This window comes from Pterocles gutturalis, unplaced genomic scaffold (genome assembly GCF_000699245.1).
Source record: "Pterocles gutturalis isolate BGI_N339 unplaced genomic scaffold, ASM69924v1 scaffold45390, whole genome shotgun sequence".
Taxonomy (NCBI): Eukaryota; Metazoa; Chordata; class Aves; order Pterocliformes; family Pteroclidae; genus Pterocles; species Pterocles gutturalis.
Window position 1 is genome coordinate 2335 of NW_010144957.1, and position 20962 is coordinate 23296.

Here is a 20962-nt window from a genome sequence, read left to right on the forward strand (position 1 = left end):
TGCGTGAATTTATGAACACTTATTAGCTATAAATTTTGAGTGCTTTATAAAGTGAAAACAAGCTGAAAATGTGCTTTAGCTTTTTAAGCCACTTAGAGCCTGCAGGACAATTGTCTCTCTGTAGCGCTGTCCCACAGGAATGCTGTTACAAAAGCATCATCACTTCAGAAGTAGGCTGGTACAGTAAGGCAGTCAGGTGGCTGCCTCTTGGGAGAATAATTAAATGGTTTGTGATGAAAACTGGGCACAAGTAAACTTGGCGTGAGTCAGAGGTAGGATAAGAACTGATAAGAGCAAACTCACCCTGCAAACGCTTCATGTGCACAGCACAGCTTTGAGTGCTGCCTACGGTAAAGCTGTTGTATTGATTTCTAACTTTCTCTTTTTTTTTTTTTCCAGGCTGACCTAAACTGAGTTTTTTCTGAACATCATGGGAGAGATTAAAGTCTCTCCTGACTATAACTGGTTCAGAAGCACCGTTCCCCTTAAAAAGGTATGTACAGCTGTGATTGATGTGTGGGGGAAATGCCTCCTCTTGCTTTGTGGTGGGGGGGAACATGCTGTTTGGTTAGTGGCTGTGCTAATGACCGGGTTTATCTCCTGAACTGTTGTCCCGTGTGTCATATGAGCGCATGCAGGCATGCTCTGAATTTTCACATGCTTCTCAGAGGTCACTTCCTCACTCCCGAGAGTGGGAAGATGCTTTAACCACAGTGGAGAAAAACAGTTGCTACCACTGTGTGTCCTTTAAATGTCTTCTGCTTAATCACGCTGTCCAACTGCTTTACCCTCTCCCTTGGGTTTCTCCACTTCCTCTTCCTGAACCACAGGAGAGTGTCTGGGCTGTGCAGCGCTCCAGCTTCTGCTGTGCCGAGCAGCAGAGGGCATGGAGTGCCGTACTAACACGTAGCTCCCGACCTGTGCTAGCTCTTGCGCGTACCTGCGCAGGTAAGGCTTGCGGAGGCTGTGCTTCCAGACTCCTGCCAGACTGAAGGACAGTCCTGCCTTTACACCCCAGCCTGCTGCTCCTGCAGGCACGGTTGCTCGTGTAACGTCCAAGCTGAGCAGAGTCAGCGGCCTGTCGAGCTTGGGGGTGTTTTATTGTTTGTTTTCGGGCTCAGCTGGCTTCCAGCTGGCTCAGTTCCTTGATCTGGGTGGCTGTGCAGGCTGCAGGAACACGGGGATGGTGCTGGCAGCAGAGGCAAGAGCAGCGTTATAGCATCACCTCTTTCAACAGCAAGCTGGTGGCACACCCAAAAGGGACTGTGTCCCCAAACACTTCAGTGTGCCCAGCGTTATCTCCACTGAGCGGTGTGCAGCTTCCTCGAAGAAATTACCTTTATGGGAGGGCTGTAGGATTTTCCATTCAGGGTTTCTCATTCATTTTTGCCAGTTTTTGTCTTCTGTAAATAAGAAAGGTCTGGTGCTGTTGACAGTGCGTGCTCTGTCCCAGCTCTGGCTGTCCCGCCTCTTCCCATTTTCTGCCAGAACTGGATCCACTGGGTCTGTTTGTGCCGTTGCCTCCAGGCGATGCCTCAGCAGGTCAGCAAAGCCGGGAGACAGTATTTCAGTGGAAAGACATGTGGGTGCTCTGAGGCGCTGCTTTATGGGATGCAGGACGGTAAACGAAAGGAGCTGGAGGCTGTGGTTACAGCCGAACGCGTCGCTGCTGCCGTGGGGACTGTGTGACGCTGCCAGGAGCCGCTGCCTTCAGCTGCCACTGACTGCTCAGATGTCATAAATGGGGACACACGTAAACTGAAGCTGCTGCTGACCTGGTGACCTTCAGACTGGGGAATACCTGATCCTCTGGAGTGATTCGGGCCACTCAACAGTAAAGTGATGCCACAGTGGTGGATGTGGGGTATGGAGAAGGCAGAAATAAACAAATTAGTGCTGGTTTCTGCAGAGAGAAGAAAAAAAACACTATTTGAAGAGTAACTAATCTCTGAAGCAGTCATTAGAAATACATTTGCTTGCGTTATCCCCCCAAAAGTACAGGCCATGCAGGTGCAGTACAGAGGAAGGAACAACCAGCCATTGTTATCACTGGTGATCACAGTCAGATCTATCCGAGGAAGTGGAACCAGAGCAGTTTGTTTGAAAATGGGCTGAGATGTGTTTCCAGACAGGAGCAGGACATGCTCCTTCCTGCTCTTGTCAGATGTGGGAACTACAGCACAGGAAATAACATTCTTAATCTCAGTCTTTAGCTCTGTGAGCCTCCATGTGCTTACACCGCTTGCTGGCTTAGGCAAGCCCTTCCTAAAAGGCTTCAAGTGGAGGACACCCTGGCTCTGCTAAACTCCAGGGGGAAGTTCTCCCCTTGTTTCAAGGCAGTGCAGATTTTATCCTTCATGTAAACTGTGGGTGATCTTGATTGATTGACCAGAGCAGGAAAAAGGCTGGTGACCACCAGATCAGCAGTTACCCATGCTGCTGCCTGGCTGCGCGGTGCTTAGCCTGGTTTGGGAGCTGGGGTTGAATTATCCAGGATGTGTCGAGAAATTAAATAGAAAAATTGCCTGAACCCACTGCTTGTGGGCTCAAGGAAGGAAATGTTACCTCTCAGCCTCAGATCCCTTCACATGAAATAACTTTGGTTTTCTGATTTTGAGGAATATGCTTCACCTCTGGAAATATTCCTAAAGGTAAACTCTGTAGTAGCCACCAGCAGCTGCCCTGAGCAGGTCCGATGTTACTGACGGAATGACAGCTGAGAACGGCGAGGCTGGAGCTCTTGAGTTGTGTGTGAAGGGTTGGTTTGAGGGGGGTTGGGAGGGCTTTTGTACAAGGTTTATTTTTAAATGGTTTCAGTGGTCTGGAAGCTCTGGTATGCAATCTTTTTGTAAAGATTTTACAAAACAACAGCATCATGTGATTTCTCACATGCTCCCAGAGCCTGAAATACCGCCTTTATCGCTTACAGATTTGTTAGTCGAGCAAATCTGATTTGTGATTTCTCCTCTGATTCCCTGAGAAGCTTAACTGCGGTGATGGAAAAGCAAATTGTGCTTGTATATTGCTATTCAAGAAGCTATAAAATCTCGATACAGAGGAGATGAACTCCTGCTGGGTGATGCAGGCTTTCCCCAGGGGTTTGTGCTTCTCGGTCTGCTGTGAGCTGCATGCTTTTGTTGGGCTGTGGAGGGTTGAAAGCGCATCCTAAATACACACAGCAGCTTGCTGGTAGAGCTGGATTCCTAGAAAAGATGACTTTTGCCTAATTCCTAGCCCTTTAAAAATACTAATTGTGCTAGGACGTCTAGCTTCTGTCCTGAGATGGGTGCCTGACGAGGAACTGCTCGTTAAGGATAGCACCTCACGTGTGAATAATCTCCTTCAGCCAGGCGCGTGTCCTAGGTGCTCCAGATGCTCCCGAGATGCTGCCAGATGATAGAATTTATTTTTTCTTTCCAGGTCAGCTTTGCAGTGCTGCTTTGGGAGTTGTTTCAGATCAATAATTTGTGGTGTTAGCTGCTTAATTCAGTAGGCGTGCATGTATCCAGACCTGTAACATCTTGTCCAGCGAATGCAAAGGTCGATGGTTGGTTAAAAGCTGCCCCAGGGGCAGTGCTGGCTCTTCCCACCCACAGCTGCTGCTCTCCTACCCTGAACTGCCCTCCTGGGTCCCTCCTGGGCCATGGCACCAGATAATAGTTCCCAGCATATTTTTCTGTATATGGAATATTGCATAAACCTGATCCTTTGGGGGCACAGCCTTGCTGTTCCTGTGATTTATTTCTCTGTGAATTTTCAGATCCAGATGCCCCATCATTCCGACTTAAGGCCCTCCGAGCTGGAATCCAGAGCAGAGCTCTGAAAACTTTAGTTAGCAGCACTTCTCTAGAAGCAAAGAGATTTTTTTTTTTTTCCCAGGTGAAGAGCAGTCCATCACTGTAAACCCAACATCATTCACTGCTTTCAGCCCTTGTGCTGTTCTCCGGCTGTCTGCAGAAGGATGAGCTCCCACAAGACACCACGTATCGTGCTGCCGCTGACTCCACACAGCGCGGCGTTCGTTATCCAGCTCATGTCGGGACACACAAAGCGTTCAGTCTGACGTGGCCACAGCTCTGTTTCCAGCAGCATTCACACAAACATTGTCATTCCAGCTACTAAACAGTCTAGAGAAGAAAGCTGTTGTGAAGAAGAGTAAAAGATGGTCTTGTTCAAAGGGGTCTTGAGTATTACAATATTTACTAGATGATAGAAATCTGTAGAAGCAATCCTAGAAGCTGGTTGAAGAAACTTGCTTATGTGTTTCTTTGCCTCCCCATGCCTTTTTTTTTTTTTTTTCAGATAATAGTAGATGATGACGACAGTAAAGTCTGGTCGCTGTATGATGCAGGACCTCGGAGCATCCGGTGCCCGCTCATCTTTCTCCCTCCTGTAAGTGGAACTGCAGATGTGTTTTTCCAGCAGATTTTGGCGCTGACTGGATGGGGCTACAGAGTTATCGCTGTGAGTATTCTCAGTCCTGTGTCACAGTTACCGTGCTTGTGCTTGTTGCTCTCATCAGAGGTTGAATAATGAGAATCAACTGCTTTTTGTCTGATGGAATCTACCAAAAAATCATGCAAAGTTGTACTCCAGAGTACGTGGCACACAGATCCAGGCTGAAATCTGCTGTAAGTTCATGGCAGCATTTACCCAAAGCCTTGTGCAGACACATTATTAACTTCTTGGTCTGGTTTTTTCCTTTGTGTGCCCTGGACACCACTTGTCTTTGCCTCCAGCGGGATCTTCGTTAGCCACAAGGCAAGCGTATGGGTTAGTTCAGGGTTTCGGTGTTTGCCTTGGGGAGGTGGATAACCTGGTGCTCAGCCTGCCTGCTGCAAATGCTAAGTTGCTCCTTAAAATCCAAACCCCGTGCTCTCTTGTGACTTCTCAGCTCCCGAGCTGAACTGAGATGACTGATTTTTACAATATTTCTGCTAAACACGTGGCTTCAGCAGTCCTGCTGGTTCTCCAACAGCAGTTAATGATTTCCGGACATGGTCCAGAATCACTGAGAAATCATTCCGGCCTCTCCTCCCCCTGATTACGGAGTGAAGCAACGCTGCACTTTCCCCAACAAACGTGCTCTGCAGTACTTTGTGTATTTTTGTAGAAGCGACGGGGAGGTGTTCACACCCGCTGGCTGCAGGGACCTTGAGCCTGATGGCACAGCAGAGGCAGGCTGCTGTCTCGAAACCTTTAATGTGACAGTTGGGGTGGCGTTCAAGCAGGCAGCTGACAATTTCTGATCAGAGACTGGCTTGTTCTGACGTTGTATTATTGTAGTTGCAGTATCCAGTGTACTGGGATCACCTTGAGTTCTGTGATGGATTCAGAAAGCTGTTAGACCACCTTCAGCTGGATAAAGTGAGTGCTCCAAGATGGGGGAATGGGCGTATAGTTGCCATCAAAACCTAATGTTTGAAAGAGTCGCATTTGAGAGCAAGTGTATAAAATAAGAGGCGAAACCATAGCCTATAAATAAAGAGACTGTGTCGCAATTTTACTTTTGAAATTAGTTTATTTTTGAAGGTGAGTACCCTTGAAAATTGTCATACTTGGCCTAAATACAACTGCTGTTCTAGGCCTATTAAATTATATTGGTTAACTTCAATTTTTTGTTAGCTCCTGTGGAAGTTATCCTTCCTAACTCACATAGTACAGAATGCCACAATGAAGTTACCTCGATTGGAATAGCTGTTGAAGTAAAATGTTAAATTTTCTTCTTAAGCTTGATGAGCAAGCAGAAATTTGAACTGTGATAGGGAAACACTTTATTTTTTCAGTATTTATCGTGTTTATATCACGTATAAAACCAGAAGCTGAATAGAAGAGTTGGATTATTTAAAAAAAAATGGGTTATGAGGACAGGCTAAAACTTGAATGACTTATTTTTTGTAATTAAATGTGCTTAAAGGTCCCGTATTTCACAAGTGTAACATGATCTGTTGGTTTTGGTTTTTTTTTCCCCTTGAATTAGGTTCACCTTTTTGGAGCTTCTCTGGGAGGCTTTCTGGCTCAAAAATTTGCTGAATACACACACAAATCCCCCAGAGTTCAATCTCTGATCCTGTGCAATTCCTTTAGTGACACTTCGATCTTCAATCAGACGTGGACAGCAAACAGGTAAGGATGACTGAGCCAGACAGTCAGGTTTGTGACATTTGTTTTATTTTTGCAATGAAATGTCATGGCTGTTCTGGTTGGGCGTGTGTCTGACCTGTTTCCAACCCGGGTAAGGGAGGTGTGGGATGGAATACTTGTGACTCTTAAAGCCATGCCACGAGCAAAATGGAAATTTTCACAATTGGGACTGTGGAATTTGACAGATGAGTTGTCCTGTGATCCTCTGGGGATGTGTGGTCAGATCTCAGAACTCTGCCTGATTTCTAGCAAAACCATTTAGAGTGAGACAAGTGTTATTCGCAGTGTTTAAAATATACTTTTGCAGTGTCAGACTAACAGCTTCCCAGAGCATTTCAAGCATGTAGCTGCAAGATTTTTCCATCTCTGTGCTCTTGAAGCTTCTTCAGGATTTAATTTGAGCTTAAAGCTCAAAGTCTGTGCAAGGAAAGGGAGCGCTTACAACAAAGCGTCTTAATGTTGGGGTCCTGGGTGCTTGAAGACTGTAACATCTTGTTTCTCTTTTAGCTTTTGGCTGATGCCTGCTTTTATGCTGAAAAAAATTGTCCTTGGGAATTTTGCATCTGGTCCGCTCGATCCTGAAATGGCCGACGGGATCGATTTCATGGTGGACAGGGTAGGTAGCGGCGTACTCCAACGGCTGTGACGTCAGTCTCTGTAGATTTACTTTAGCAGTAAACTAACTTTCTGCAGCGAAGCACGTTGTTAATCCGTATTTCTCTCTCCTGAAAGCTGGAGAGTCTGGGCCAGAGCGAGCTTGCTTCAAGACTTACCCTCAACTGCCAGAACTCCTACGTAGAACCTCATAAAATTCGAGACATCCCCGTAACCATTATGGATGTAAGTTCATCTCAACATAATCCTTTTTTTTTTTAAGTCCTGTTTCTTCCCCTTGGCAGGTGGGGCCTGGATATTCTGTTAGCAACTTTAATAAATATTTTCAGCATCTAAATTCATATTTAGATAAGCCTTCTACTGCCTGGGCAACACCATGACTCTTCTGTGTTAAAGTACAAATTAGATATTCTGTGCAATAACGTGTTTATACATCTTGCCTACGTGTTTGCTTGTCTTCTGATTCATTAACGCTGTTCCACAGAGAAGCTGAGAACCGCTTCGAGGAGCAGCACCTATCCAGTCTGACTGAATAAGCAAAATCTGAGTAGATTCAGAACTGACTGCTGTCACTTGTCACACAGGTGTTTGACCAAAGCGCACTGTCCACTGAAGCAAAAGAAGAAATGTACAAGCTGTATCCTAACGCCAGAAGAGCTCATCTCAAAACAGGAGGCAACTTCCCGTACCTCTGCAGGAGCGCCGAGGTCAATCTATACATTCAAGTGAGTCTCCACATTCCAACCCGATTTACTGACACGTGCAGCTGGAGCGGCAGGAGGAGACTCCTGGTCTCGGAGCAGCTGCGTTCGTGGAGGGCTGGATTTGGGCGTTTGTCTGTTGCCTGTTTCCTCTCTCTCCACTCTTTGAACTCTTGTACTCCAGAGCCATGAGTTCATCCTCACAAAAATTACTCATAAGAAATGTTTCTCTTTAACCAAAACCTTGTGCTTCTGTATTATTTTGTGTCCGACAGATCCATTTACTGCAGTTCCATGGTACCCGGTACGCAGCCATCGATCCCTCCATGGTCAGCGCAGAAGAGCTGGAAGTTCAGAAGATTAGTCTTCACAACAGCAACGAGCAAGAAGAGCAGTAGGGTTTGGAGTGCTGGAGAAAATGAGGAATCGGTTCGGTGGTCTTCCTGTGTACAATCAACTGTTCCTGCTCCGCCTTTTTCCTCGTGTTAGCTGCTGATCACTATGTGATTCCACCGGGAATCAACGGTCAGTAAACTCCCCGTGGACGGTAACCTCCAGCAGTGTAGCAGGATAGATCTGTTTAGTTTTTAGTCTCTGAATTCAAGGAAGCATCTTTGAAGACTACAAGTTTTAAAAACAAAGACATTTTTTGCTACCAAAGTCTTCACTATCATGTTCTTAAGCAGAACAATATTTCTTTTTATGTTTTTCACTCAGCTGTATATATTGCCACATGTGGATTGTGTACTTATAAGCTGACATATTTTTGTTGAATATTTGGTTTAAAGATGTTTAAGTGCCAATGTTGCCATCACTTATTTGCTTCGTATGTTGTTAGTTTGTTTCTATTTGAAATAAAGTGTTTGAATTTTTAACTTTCTTGCTGTTTAAAAGTGATTTTCAATAAAACTTCAATTTCCCAAGTGTCTCTTGTTTTGACTACAAGAGAACAGCAGCATAATTTACTCCAGTCCTGGTTTGCCTCCGCAGACACCTTTAGAAATTAAAAAAACCAGGACCCGGCTCCTTGAATTCACCTCAAGCTTTACTTACAAGGTTGCACTGGTTTAGCTCCAAATAAAATAGTGTAGTATTTTTTAATAATGACTCATAACTTGCAAATTTAAGGGTAAAATCTGGATTTATTGAAATACATCATTTTCCCCTTGAAACACCATAAAAAATAAATACAAAGTATTACAGGACAAATTGGAATTTAAGAAACTGTATGTCCTTGTCAGAGGCTGTGGAGATAGCCCATGATCTTATATCACACTTTGCAAGCTGTTGAAGAAGTTACCTGTTTGGTTTATAAACAGCACAGGTGTTAATGTACATTTATAAACAGTCTGTATAAATGTTCTCTGAAACCTTGTGTGAAGAGTCAAAACATTAAAGATCACAACCCTTAAGGTTCCAAAAGGACCAGGTGGTAGCCTTGGATTTTCTTCTGACATTCCCACCCTACCAGGGAAGTTATGAATGCGTCTAAGACACAAGTCACACATGCTCCCTGCTCCTCCTGAAAGCGAGAAAGGGAAGTAAACACTCCTGAAAACAAAGGCTTTCCCCTCAATAACTTTAAAAAATGGCAATTAAAAATTTCTATACAAAAGTGTAAACGAGTTACAGTAAAACAGTGTTTCCTGTCCCAGCTGTCCTCTGAGGCTTGCTCGCTGAACTCTTCATTACAGCATCCAGCCCAGAGGCAGTTCAGACCGCTAGTGTTTGCTGATTCCTGTGTTTTTTCAGACCGAGGAAGAAGCAGCGATGGCAGAAGCCCTTAAGTTGCAGCTGCCCTGTGCTGAGCAGCAGAGTGAGTGTTTCTCCTCAAACTCCAAGACAAGCTGAGGCTGCAGCGGATGAAGGAGCCACTGGTGCGCTCCCAGCATTACATCACGACACACTTCCGCGGAGAGGCAGAGTCTGCGTTTGCTTTTTTCCGAATGCTTTCTGTAAAAGAAAAGGCAACGTTCTGCTGCACAGAAGGTACAAAGCTGGGGCAGGATGTGTTCATTCATCAAAGTAAAAGGAAGAGAAGGCAATGCCATGTAATGGCAGCGAGGGGGCAGGGCTGGGTACCTTCCCGCTTGTGTGAATTGGCTTCACTTAACGTTTTCCTCTGTGTGCGCTGCGTAACCACAGAATTCAGGTAGTGCTCAGTGTGCGTTATATGAATGAAGCCAAAAGTCTTACCTGCTAAATCTCCTCTTCCAATCCCCACAAGGCCTTCGTACAATCCCTTGATTGGATTTTCTCCTGCTGTGATCACGCCGTGCAGCCAGATAAGCAGCATTCTGTGGCCGTGCTCCCTGTAGCTTTTAGTACCTGGTGAGATCAAACCACAAATGAAATCCTGCACTTACAGCGCACGGCCCTGACCAGAGCAGATTTCTGAATCTGTGGGTTTGGACAGCCCTCCTGGTGTCAAAAGGGGTTAAAACTGTACACATTGAGAACCATGGTCTGTCCTGAAACCATAGAAATGGGAGTAGCAGGAGGGGAAAGACCTTAGAGACAGGGTGCTGGAAGCACCTACCCCAAAACGAGTCCTTGTTGAAGCAGGAACCGCAACTGGATACACAGTTAAACAGTAGCTTGGTGGTAGCAGACAGGACAAAGGTAAAACCTGTTACCTTAGCTAATTATATTACAAAAAAATCACACCCCTAGGAGACTTTACGTGTCAATGTAGAAGCACCTTAGTATAATGGACAGAAATTAGAATGCGTGCAAATGAGCTTTCATACAAGCGACCAATCAGCTGCTGTAATGGGATTTCTTCTTTGTTCTCTTTCTGTATAAAAGAATCTCCGTGTTTCTTAAAAGGTGTGCTGGCTGCTGCTAGATGCCTGGCGCCCTACTAGAAATAAAAAAACAAACACCTCGACTCAGTGTGCTGACTGGCTCACTGCACACCGGGTGAAGAACCCAGCTTTGGGACAACACTCCCTCCTCTTTGGATTTTACCAGGAGGCTCTACGGTACATTTTAGCTTAATTCCTGGTTGTGGTGCGATTCCTAGATTCGTGTGAAACTTTATGGAGTGGCCATGGATGAGCCTGGGCTTTCAGACAGCCTTTCATGGCAATACAGAATTTCTGTCTCCACAGCACAGCTTAGCCCCTTGCTCCCACCATGCAAACTACAGGAGTCCTGACAGCAACCCAGCCAGTGCTGATCTGTTTCTGAAACTCAGAACCTGCTTCTGCTAACAGATCTCAGTTCTCTGGGACTTCTCTGCCTTCTTGGTTCAACTCTTTAAAAGAAAAATAAAACCCAGCACGTTTCTTCTGTCCTCTAGAACAAGACTTGTAGCAAGAACTCACAGGTCTGGCAGGTGCCTCAGAAACAGCGAGCAAGGGACTCCTAACCCTCGTGCTCGTGTGCTTTACTCCCAGACAAATTCCACTGTGTAGATAACTCCACATTCATTAAAAACAGGATTTTTAACCCAAAATTCGGGTTGTTTCAAATAAGCCAGATGGTTTTCTTCATGCTTTGCTATTACTGCAGACTTATCTCCTAGAAACACAGCCCAAGGGAAGGAAGGAAATACCCGGGCAGTGGTTTGTACCTGTCCATTGCTGCTCAATGGCCCTAATGTGGGCGTCGGTGAATTTCCAGTAATGCGCCAGCTTCTTCCATTCCCCAGGTTTGAGGTACTTAGTAGCTAATCTCCACATGACTGAGCGGATGTGCCGCGTTTCCAGCCTGTGATCTTGTTTGAAGGTCAAGTGCTTGGCCAGCCACGAGTCCGAGTCACTGTTCAGGTTGTCCTGCAAAGCCAGAACAGGGGTTCAGTCGGTTCAGACGTACCTGTCACGCTGCAGCCTCCACATCCTCAGCCCTGCAAGTCGCTGTGAGTTCATTCTGGCACAGCACAGTTTTTTTAATTCTCTTTATTCTCCTGTTTCACTGTTCTAATCATGCATGTTAACAAACACTGTTAACAGCAGCTTTGCTCTGGAAGACCATACAGATCACAATTTGCATTTCTACAGTGCCTTTTATCCAGGGCTTGTACACAGAATCATTTAATTAAATCTCCTTGCTCCCCTGTAACATAGGCACAGCTGCTCAGCCCCCTTAACGCGCCAGACTGCGAAGAGGCTAAATGATTTTCCCCAGGGCTCTGCGGGAAGCCCATGAAAGGGCCTGATACACACATCATTACTCTCCTTCCTTTTCTCTCCCCAGAAAGCACTGTCTTTCCTAGTATGGGAGGATGTCCAAAAACTTCCAAAGACACAAGGGATGTGGTGTTTGGCTGCACGTCCAGCACACCCTCTGCTCAGACTGGTTTGGGCCCAGGTAGGTAGGGTTTCCGAGGGGGGACTGGGGCTGAGCAGCTGCACCCGGCACACGTGGCCGTGGGAGGAGAGACATGTCTGGGCCACAGCGGGGAACACGGGAGGAACGGCCCCAGCTGTGGGGCAGTTTGAGAGCGAAGTCGTGTATGACTCCAAAAACTGATCACTCACAAGAGGGGTCTCCCTTCCACTGCTGAAAAACTCCCCATGTCCCATTTGGTGACTGTGGGCCAAGCATTTTTCTGCTCAGTGCTTCAGTTTCTCCTTCTGGGAAAAGGAACTAATGGTACCCCGCTCCCTCCTTCAGGGCTTTGGGAACAGCTGCCAAAGAATCATTGAAAGCCCCTGTTCCACCAGCACTGGGCTGGGCTTTTAACCACAGAGGCTTTTTTAAACAAGGAAAGCATTAAGTAAATGTTGTTGGCATAGTGAGGACTTTGTTTTTCTTAAGGTGATGAAAGCAGAGGTCAGGCTGTCACAGGATGTCCTGCATTTCTTTTCCTTTTGATAGCTGGTGATGTGGAGTCTCAATGGAGAGGATAAAGCTACATCCACGCTGGGGAACGCAGGGGATGGTGGTATAAGTTGCTTACCTCCTCCCATTTGTAAAACCGATCGGCTTTGATAATCATGTCCACCAAGCTGATGTGATTGCCTCGGGCGGCGACATCCAGAGACGTTTTCCCTTGCTGAAATTAGAAGGCGAAAAATGAGCTGGAAAAGACCTTGCGTGCTTAGGAGGTCCCATCTCCGTGCCCACCCGGCAGTGTGTAACTGCAGGCAGCACGGCATATCAAGCAACACACCCAGCCACGATGAAGAACCCCTGTTCTCCACCTGAAAACACCTCAGATGTGAGCTAGCTTCAAGCGACTGAGTGCAGGGCATGGGGAGTCATTTTCCAGGCTCCGCAGCATCTCCTCTGTGGCCGCAGAGGATCTGCCCATTTGGCAGGAGCAGCTGTGAAGACATCCCATAACCCACAGCGGATGGCAGGGTGCTGTCAGGCTGTCAAAGGACCAGCTCAGCACTACGATCCAAGGCGTTTTATAGCCTTTCGCACAGCAGGTTTGCTGACACATGAAACTGAAGTGACTTATACAACCTCATTAATTTTATAGGCTCCGCATCTGCATGATTAGAAACGGTCTCCTAGGAGAAGCACAGGCTGATGGGACTCGGAAAATGTAACTATGCTCCTTACATAACGATGATTTTGGATTGGGCAGGGAGGGGATTTGTATTTATATCTAAAAGCAGAAAGGAATAAGATTTGAAAGTTGCATGAAGGAAGGCGAGCCAGCCAGCCATCAGGCATGCCGGCGAGAACGATTCCAGCCTCAGATGTGAGCAGAAACCCCATTTCACACAGAAAAGTGTGAATGTGTGCTCTGAGCTGAGTCTCACTGTGATTCCATAGATGGCTGGAAGGTGGCAAACATTCATTGCAGCTGAAAGCCCTTTCAGCCAGGTGGCTTGAGTCTGTACGTGCTTTAACCCACTGCAGATGGCAGACACTCAGTTCATCTCTGCTCAAGCCCTCTCCAGCATTTTCCAGACACAAACAATGCTTTCAGACTGCACACAACTTGCCTGATTCCTCTACAATTCCTTTTGTTGATTTAATTTGGGGGTAAAAGCCCTGGACACTGCTGCCAGAGCTACATCAATGAGATATTTTTAACCTATTAAAACATGTACTGTGATCCCTAGAGTATATTATTTATCCTTACTCCAAAAAGATCTTTGATATTAACACACAATAGCACAAGTAGATGTAGCAGGACCTAAAACAACTTAGAGAGGGAAGTCTGTGCATTGTGTGAACTTGCCTTCCTTGAAAATTCTGAAAAACAGTGGCAAAGACCATCCACATTTTCCCTCCATACCTGCCCACCATCTGTTCAACCCATGGAAATATTTACCTTGTCTGCCAGCTTCAGATTAACTCCTGCAATGAGAATCATCTCGGCAATGTCCTGCCTGCCATGCTCCGCGGCGATGTGGAGCGAGGTCTGCTGCCTCTGCAGGAGGAGGGGGAAAGGACTAAATTTCAGAGAAGGAAAAGTGTGAGGCTGGAAGGACAGGACAGAACAATATCAGGAGGAAGAACGCTGTCAGCGCTGCCCTCCTTTCCCCTCTATCCCTTTTTAAATTGAGGGTCAAAAACCCTCGTACCTCGAACTGGGGTTGGGATCCTCAGGCTGAGCAGAAGTGGTCTGTCCCTGTCCCAGCATCGACACTAGGATGCCTCTCTGATAACATTTCAGTGTAAAGAAAGAACCTCTTCAGTTCCATAAAGCTCCCTAGGGTCACTTACAGGCCTATATTATTTCCTGCTCTTTAAACAATTTGGGCAGATAGTTTGGCTAAGGGAGGAAAGGACCTGTGCCAATTCTTTGTTCCTGGGACACAGGGCCGGGTTAATGCGTATGCACTGCAAACTGCGGGCACCTTGGGACTGTTTAATGGAAACAACTAAAATCAAACACAAAATGTGGCAATTTTATGGTGTCACTGGGAGAGAACACCACTACAAGAACGAACATTAACCAAAACATTACAAACAAGCTACACAAAGCCCCTTATTCACAAAATTACAATTTGGTGAGACAACCAGCTACCTCCAGGCCTTCCTCCCATTCTCAGCGCCCCCAAACATTTTGCAGAATATCTTCTGTCCTGAAATTTCTCCCACTATGCAACATTGCTCAGCACAGGTCCCAGGGACACGGCACACCCCACGTGTTGAATGCCATCAAGTGATTACCTCACTGCAACACTCCATCATTTCACAGGTTTCATGTTTCCTAAGCTACACTTCCAGGTTTTCCCCATTTGAAGGCACTCTTCTTTAAATCTGTCCCCACGGTGATCAAATCCCCCACGAAACTGGTTCACATTTCAAAGAAAAAAGAACAGGAGCTGCAGTCTTACATTATCTGGAATGTCAAGGTTACACTCCGCATCAATAAAGAGCTTCACCAAGGCTGGGAAGTTCTGCAGGACCGCAATGTGTGTCGCTGTTACGTTTTGCTGCGGAAAGAAGACTCTGCACTTAGGAAGAGCTTAGCTCAGGGCACTGAAAAGACCACACTGTACCCAGCATGTCTAACTCTAAAAGAGCTGCCAGCCTGGACTGGGGGCAGACTGGCCCACAAGCACAGACCCTGCAGCAGCACTGGTCCTTACAGAGTTGCTCTGTGCTCTTGAACAGCTCCACAAACTGTCTTTGCCATTATGTAAGTGATGAGAACATCAAGCGGGCCTTACATGATTCACAGCCTCTGCGTGGATTCCTGCGTCCATGAGGATCCTGGCTATCTCCTCGTAGCCGTGCAGGGCTGCGTAATGAAGGCAGTTCATCTTCTTCTGAGAGGGACATCAGAAGAGATGGGTATTAGTCAGGGCTTCTTCTCAGAAAGCAAGCCACGGGGCCTTTCCTCTGGACTCCCCGCGCTGTTCCTGAAGCACTGGGCTCCACACAGCCTCACCCGATAATGAGTGCCATCCCTAGGAGGCCACAGGTCTGGGCAAAAATTCACAAAACAGTGTTCGGAAATGGAATCACCTCCAGAGCTCACCTGGGTTTGCGCATTGACATCGGAACCTGCTTCCAGGAGCAGCTTCACGCAGTCACTGTGACCCCCCTCAGCAGCCAGGTGCAGAGCCGTAAGTCCTTCCTGGACAAGGCAAAAAAGGAGACAAGCAGCATTTCTGGAGACAAGGCCAAGACAGAGCAGCAGAACAAGCAAGCCTCTACCCTATCTTCTGAATCCATGACATGTTAAAATACCCATTTGGAGGGCCAGGGTGATTGTCAGGAAAATAAAGGACACAATTCTCTCCCACTGACATATCAGAGTGCTGGCCATAAGACAGACATCATGTTCCATCATCTTTTCTCCCTTTCAGCCCATTATCAAACAAAAAAGGATTTCACATGGACAATGAAGCCAAACCATTTTGCTACAGTAGCCTAGAAACAGCCACAGGCAGAACTGGAAGCTCCTGGCCCTCGACCACTGCTTCTCGCTTCTGAGGGCTGCAGCTCATTTCTTTACAAGACACAGGTGATTTAATCTGGTTTTATTATTGCTCTTCACACAAAGGGCAGCTCATCTAGGGGAAAACAAGTGCTACCAGAGTTACTGCAGAAGGTGGTTTTGCTTTTCTTTCAGATCTTTATCAATCAAATACACTTTTCAAAGACAGTAACCAAATAAGACTAAAAAAATAGCTGATAACCTTAAGTGGGAGTGTGCCCTGGAATAATAACAGCATTATTAAGCCAATATTTGCTATCTAAATCATTAACTATGTTCCAGGCACATAATTTTCCACAGCACATCTGTCAAAGAGATATTTCAAACAGAAGGTCCATATGTTCAGTGACTAAGTCAACACTATAAAGCACAGTGAAGTTTAGTTTAAAACACACTCAGTAACCATTTAGGCACTTGAATGTACAAGGGTCAGAGAGAAAAAGGGAGATTAAATGGAGTGATAAGGTAGGTCGGCAGATACAGCAGGAAGAAAAGGCAACACTTCAGAATTGGGTATCGGTCCAAGAAGGATGCTGCCTTTCACTGATAGTCTGCAAGTGTGACCTGCATTTGCACACGTATGCTGCAGATAAAATCAGCTATTTGCTAGACCTCTCCTGTCAATACTGAGTATTCTAGGGAGGGAAACAGTGAAAGTGATGTGGGTTTTATTTCATTTAAGTGTACTTACTAAGTTCTTTTCATCCAGGTCCACTCCAACATCTATAATCTTCTGCAGCACAGAGAGATGTCCATTTTTAGCAGCTAAATGCAACGCTGTATTTTCTTCCTGAAAGCAAACAACACTTCATACATGTATGTGTCACAGGACTGAGTGTTCATACACCACCACCTTGCACAGAGAATATCTGGCGTAACCGAAAAGGAGGTTGTAACCAGTAGCACAACTCTGAAACAGTCTTCTAATAGGTGCAGCAAGGGAGCGAAGAAATTCAGCTGCCTTAAACTGGAGCACAGTCCACCAAGCATGTACCCTGTATTGCCGTGTGTCCTGTCTGAAAAGTCCTTGAGAGAAATCCAGCACAGACCAAGGTGCAAATGGCTTGTAAGTGGATAGGGAAGAAAAGCCCCGACATGCCAAAACCACAGTTAGAACTGCTGACAATTCGCCTGCCTGAGCCTCATTTGGTGTCCTGTTCCCTGACTTTCACATCCTCTAATCCTTGGACTTTTACCTCCCTTGCGTGTGGTTTTATGCCCATACCTTGTCTTTGGCGCTGGGAGAACAACCCAGTTGGATGAGGAACTCCACCACCTTCAGCTGCCCACTCTCTGCAGCCAGGTGAAACGCTGTCCTGTCCATCTGTGAAAGGAAACAAAGAAATACAGCCCAAGAGAGGCTCAGAAAGCACAAGATTAGATCATCTGCTGCCAGCAATATAACAGTGCCTGGGGTGATAACCCAGTCCACAGGGGGGAAAAGTGCTGCACTTCAAAAATAGTTATCTTTTATTCTGCTGTTAACTTTTATTCTGCTTTACATTTGGGATGACCCTAACAGAACAAGATGAACAGAACTATCCACTGGGGATAACAACTCCAAGCACCTTGGTCTTGCTAAACACTGGAAAACAGATCTTTTCAGTGTTTATTTCATATACAGAGAGGATAATAAATAGTTTACTAAAAGCAGCTACAGACAAAAAAGTGGAATAAATATCTGAAACCCCCGTTACTGTGTCAGAACCCCTTTTGGGGAAAGGCAGATCTCTTGTTGCCTCATTTAACTCCCAGGCATCAGCATAGGATCACCCTAGGAACCATGAAGGTCAGGTAGTGGAAAAGAGTGTGCATCAGCTCTTGTGTTCCTCCTACACTGTCCTTCAGGAACTGATCAGCTGATGCTGGAACATGCTGGGAGAGGGTTATCCTTGGTTATTACTTACTTACAATACAGCCTGGAACATCAGCTGCACAACAGAAGGACACTGAAATTGCTGAATTTATCCTGCAAAAGGCTACACCAGGAAGCCCTGTCTGCCAAAGCCTGATCAGAGCCAAAATCCCCATCACCCCTAAGTCCTGCTCCACAGGAGGCCAGAGCCTGCGTGGCACACCCTTGGTACTCCAGGAGTAGCATCTGACTCCGAGTATCTTCCCAAAACCAAGAGCAACATACCTGCTAAGCTCAGCAGAGCAAGACCAGAACTCGTGAAACAAAGCAGTGAAGAGTCTTCCTACCTCATCTGTCTTATCCACACACACATCCTCCAGGTCCTCCATGATGAACTCCATCACCTGGATGTGTCCCCTCTGAGCCGCACAGTGGAGCAGGTTCCTGCCATTCTGGAGAGAAGATAAAGGACCATTCCTTTAAGAAGTCCAAGACTATGGAACAGTCTCTTTTAACAACCTGTTCCTGTTAGAAAAGACCCACTCAACGTCTCCCTGCACCTCTAGAGCTAAACCAGCTTGTGCTGCTGACAGCAAGTTACGACTGAAGTATTAATGCTCCTTTTCCCAACCAAGGTCTATTTTAAAACAGAAAGACTACTGATTCACTAAACCCATTTCCCACTTCTGAAACACCTTCCACCTCTGCATTGCACAAATGTGAGCCGATAAAGCCATGTACGTCTCGATAGCTACAATTCTTACACCTGTTTTAGGAACAAGGCAGAAGTGCAGATGGCAGTCCCCACAGCAGATGCTGTCACACACGCTCACCTTAGCTCACAGGTAAGCCTCAATCACTCTCTCCTCCCCCCCATCACTGTCTGGAGCTGCACGATGGACCCACGTAGGGACACTCTCACCCTATTGACGCAGTTAATCTTGGCGCCAGCATTGATGAGGATCTGCAGGACGCGGAGGTGGCCAAACCAGGCGGACAGGAGGAGCGCATTCATTCCAAACTGGGCAGGAGAGAAGAGAGATACTTACAGCTACACTGAAGACTGCCACCATCCCCACCCCAGAGGGAAGCTGCCCCTCTAGCTTTGTGAAGTTTCCCAAATATTTTTGTTTCTTTATGGGCTTTTTCGCCCCACTTTCTCCAACTACTATTATTCCTGACAGAGATCTGCCTCTTCACTGCCACTTTCTAGTCAACGGTGCATGTTAGCCTCGATTTTATGGGGGAGAGAGAACTTGTTGGCTGTCACTGTCTTCCCACGAGCCCCACTAACACAACCAGAAGAAGCCAAGCATCCCCATGCTATACAGAAAACCTCACAGATTCTATCAGTCTTTTGCCTGGTCACCATGCATGCCAAGAAGAGGCCAAAAGACAGAGCACAGACACATCTGAAAAACAGGCTTGCTCCAGAAAGGCACTGCATCTGCCTCAGCAGGGAGGCCACAGCTTTCCAAGCACTGCAGTGCCTTGTGCCACCCACCCAGGGCTAAGGTGCAGTCTGTAACTGCTGGCCCAGCACCCAGTCCAGTCCCTGGTGTTCCCCCAACACAGAACACATTTGGAAGACACACAAGGGAGATTCGCCTTCGTACACTGTCTTCATCATCCACTGGGACATCGTGGTCCAGGAGCAGTCGCACAGCGTCCACGTTCCCTGCTCCCGCAGCCCAGTGCAGGGCAGTCCGGTCTGTCTGGAAGGGGAGGAAGGGGAGAGGGAAGGCTGATGTATGCAGGGTGCGTGTGTATCCACCAGCCTTCCCAAAGGCCAAAATCCCTTTGCCATCCACAGAGCCAGAATCTCTCACACTGTGCAGGGTTTTCTTTGAACACAGCCCTCTGTCTCTTTGCTCTTATCAGGCAGACAGGTGTTAGTCACCTTCTACTAAGAAACTGCAGTTCTGGACTATAACGATGGCACAGGAATGAGAAACATCGCTGACCATGGATGGACAGATCGAAACAGTAGGGATGGGTGCAGTCCCGTATTTCCAGGAACCTACTAGTCAACAAGGGGGAACCTGCACCAGGAACTGAGTTAGTCCCACAGCCTTGGCGAACAGAGATAGGAAATTCAAAACCTTGCATTACAACTGTATCTGGCACAGACATTCCAAGAAGAACCATAAATTATCACCCTCACTTAGCGCTTGCAACTTTCCAGTCTGGCCAGGAGGACAGTGCTGTGAGTTTCAGTGTGTTGTGAAACTGCTCAGTCGCCACAGGCCCTATTAGGCACTGGGTGGTGTATTTTAAAGCTCTGACCAATTGAGCAGCTAATGAGAGCAGTGTTAAGAAGCCGCAGTTCTGAAACACACCCTCAGCACCTCCTGCAGCTTAGAGGTGGAAAAACCCAGGACTTACATTGTTTTTGGCTTTGATGTCGACCCCTCTCCTGATGAGCTCCTCCATCCTGGCCGTGTCATTACGCTTCGCTGCATTGTGGAACTCCTTCTCGGAATGCAGCACTGCAGCAGAGACAGAAGAGTGGGCATTAAAACAGTGCTGGCAAGGACCACGGAGCAGCATGCCCCAACAAACCTCGCCTTCATCCCACCGGCCCCGGTGGCTTCAAGGAAGGATGACTGCAGAAAGATTCTTCCAGCAGGAATCCCACCCCTAGAGACGTTGGCATGTTTGCTGGATTTGTCCTCCCCTTCCTTGAGCACCCCTGTGCCACATCATTTTCTTCCAGTCCTATCAGCTACTCTTCTAATTCAGCGTCTTTCTCTGTTTGCATGGACTTCCTCCAGCCCCAAAACCTTTTGATCCATTAGGTCTGGCATCCTCTGAGGCCCAGAGCCGGTGTGAGGCCTCGAGCAGATGACCCACACCCTTTTCTCCATCCTTCCACTTACATCCCTCCTCTGCAAGGAGGCCTTCACACATGGTCCTGCTGTCCCCCTCCAGGCAACCTGAACCAACCAAGCGGCACAAAACTTCTCTAGCTTGGCCTGTGATTAGTGTTGCATCTCTTAACAGACCGTGGCAACTCCTCACATAATTTACCACAACAGCAGTATTTGTCCTGCACAGTTAAGCACAATTTAAGGGTGTTTACTCTCGATTCTGGACCTTGCCCCCAGCAATCTTCTTGATGGAACAAACCTTTCTGTCAAGAAATGAGAGCAAGGCTGTGACTCTGGGCCTGCCGCAGCCCCTCAGGGAGGCTCTCAAGGTTTTTGGCAGGGCTGGTTTCAGTTTTTGTTGGACTCAGTCTCTGCCCTAGTGCTTTTGGCGAATTCTTTCAAGAGGTGCTTGAGGCAG

The 20962-nt window shown here is 46.8% G+C and overlaps 2 protein-coding genes across 4 annotated transcripts; one reads left to right on the forward strand and one right to left on the reverse strand.

Moving 5' to 3' along the window:
* The first annotated feature begins 396 nt into the window (after positions 1-396).
* SPG21 (spastic paraplegia 21 (autosomal recessive, Mast syndrome)) lies at positions 397-8379 on the forward strand. Of its 3 annotated transcripts, XM_010085240.1 has the most exons (8): positions 397-493; positions 4303-4464; positions 5287-5367; positions 5981-6126; positions 6652-6760; positions 6877-6984; positions 7344-7484; positions 7736-8379. In XM_010085240.1, the coding sequence occupies exons 1-8, from the start codon at positions 431-433 to the stop codon at positions 7856-7858; spliced, it is 933 nt and encodes a 310-aa protein (XP_010083542.1). In that variant the 5' UTR covers positions 397-430; the 3' UTR covers positions 7859-8379. The 3 variants fall into 3 exon arrangements, with proteins under 3 accessions (XP_010083542.1, XP_010083544.1, XP_010083543.1); XM_010085242.1 differs by lacking the exon at positions 7344-7484; XM_010085241.1 differs by lacking the exon at positions 5287-5367 and having other exon boundaries at positions 431-493.
* A 972-nt stretch (positions 8380-9351) lies between these two features.
* On the reverse strand, positions 9352-20584 carry ANKDD1A (ankyrin repeat and death domain containing 1A). The gene is made up of 15 exons (XM_010085243.1): positions 20554-20584; positions 20060-20163; positions 19291-19389; positions 18597-18695; positions 18022-18126; positions 17045-17143; positions 16511-16609; positions 15358-15456; positions 15047-15145; positions 14711-14809; positions 13699-13797; positions 12367-12462; positions 11038-11239; positions 9657-9788; positions 9352-9413 (listed from the first exon to the last, which is right to left on the reverse strand). Exons 1-15 carry the CDS (start codon positions 20582-20584, stop codon positions 9352-9354), a joined length of 1524 nt encoding a protein of 507 aa, XP_010083545.1.
* Between the last annotated feature and the right edge of the window lie 378 nt (positions 20585-20962).

Bases quoted from the DNA above. Each gene is read 5' to 3' on its own strand.
- ANKDD1A (XM_010085243.1), bottom strand. From the start codon at position 20,584: ATGTGTGAAGGCCTCCTTGCAGAGGAGGGAT. The intron at 17,144-18,021 runs GTAGGAAGACTC...TTCCTTTCACAG, and splicing joins GTGTGGATAAGACAGATGAG to ATGGACAGGACAGCGTTTCA. The intron at 15,146-15,357 runs GTGAGCTCTGGA...TGTCCCTCTCAG, and splicing joins ATGTCAATGCGCAAACCCAG to AAGAAGATGAACTGCCTTCA.
- SPG21 (XM_010085240.1), top strand. From the start codon at position 431: ATGGGAGAGATTAAAGTCTCTCCTGACTATAACTGGTTCAGAAGCACC. The intron at 494-4,302 runs GTATGTACAGCT...TTTTTTTTTCAG, and splicing joins GCACCGTTCCCCTTAAAAAG to ATAATAGTAGATGATGACGA. The intron at 7,485-7,735 runs GTGAGTCTCCAC...TGTGTCCGACAG, and splicing joins AGGTCAATCTATACATTCAA to ATCCATTTACTGCAGTTCCA.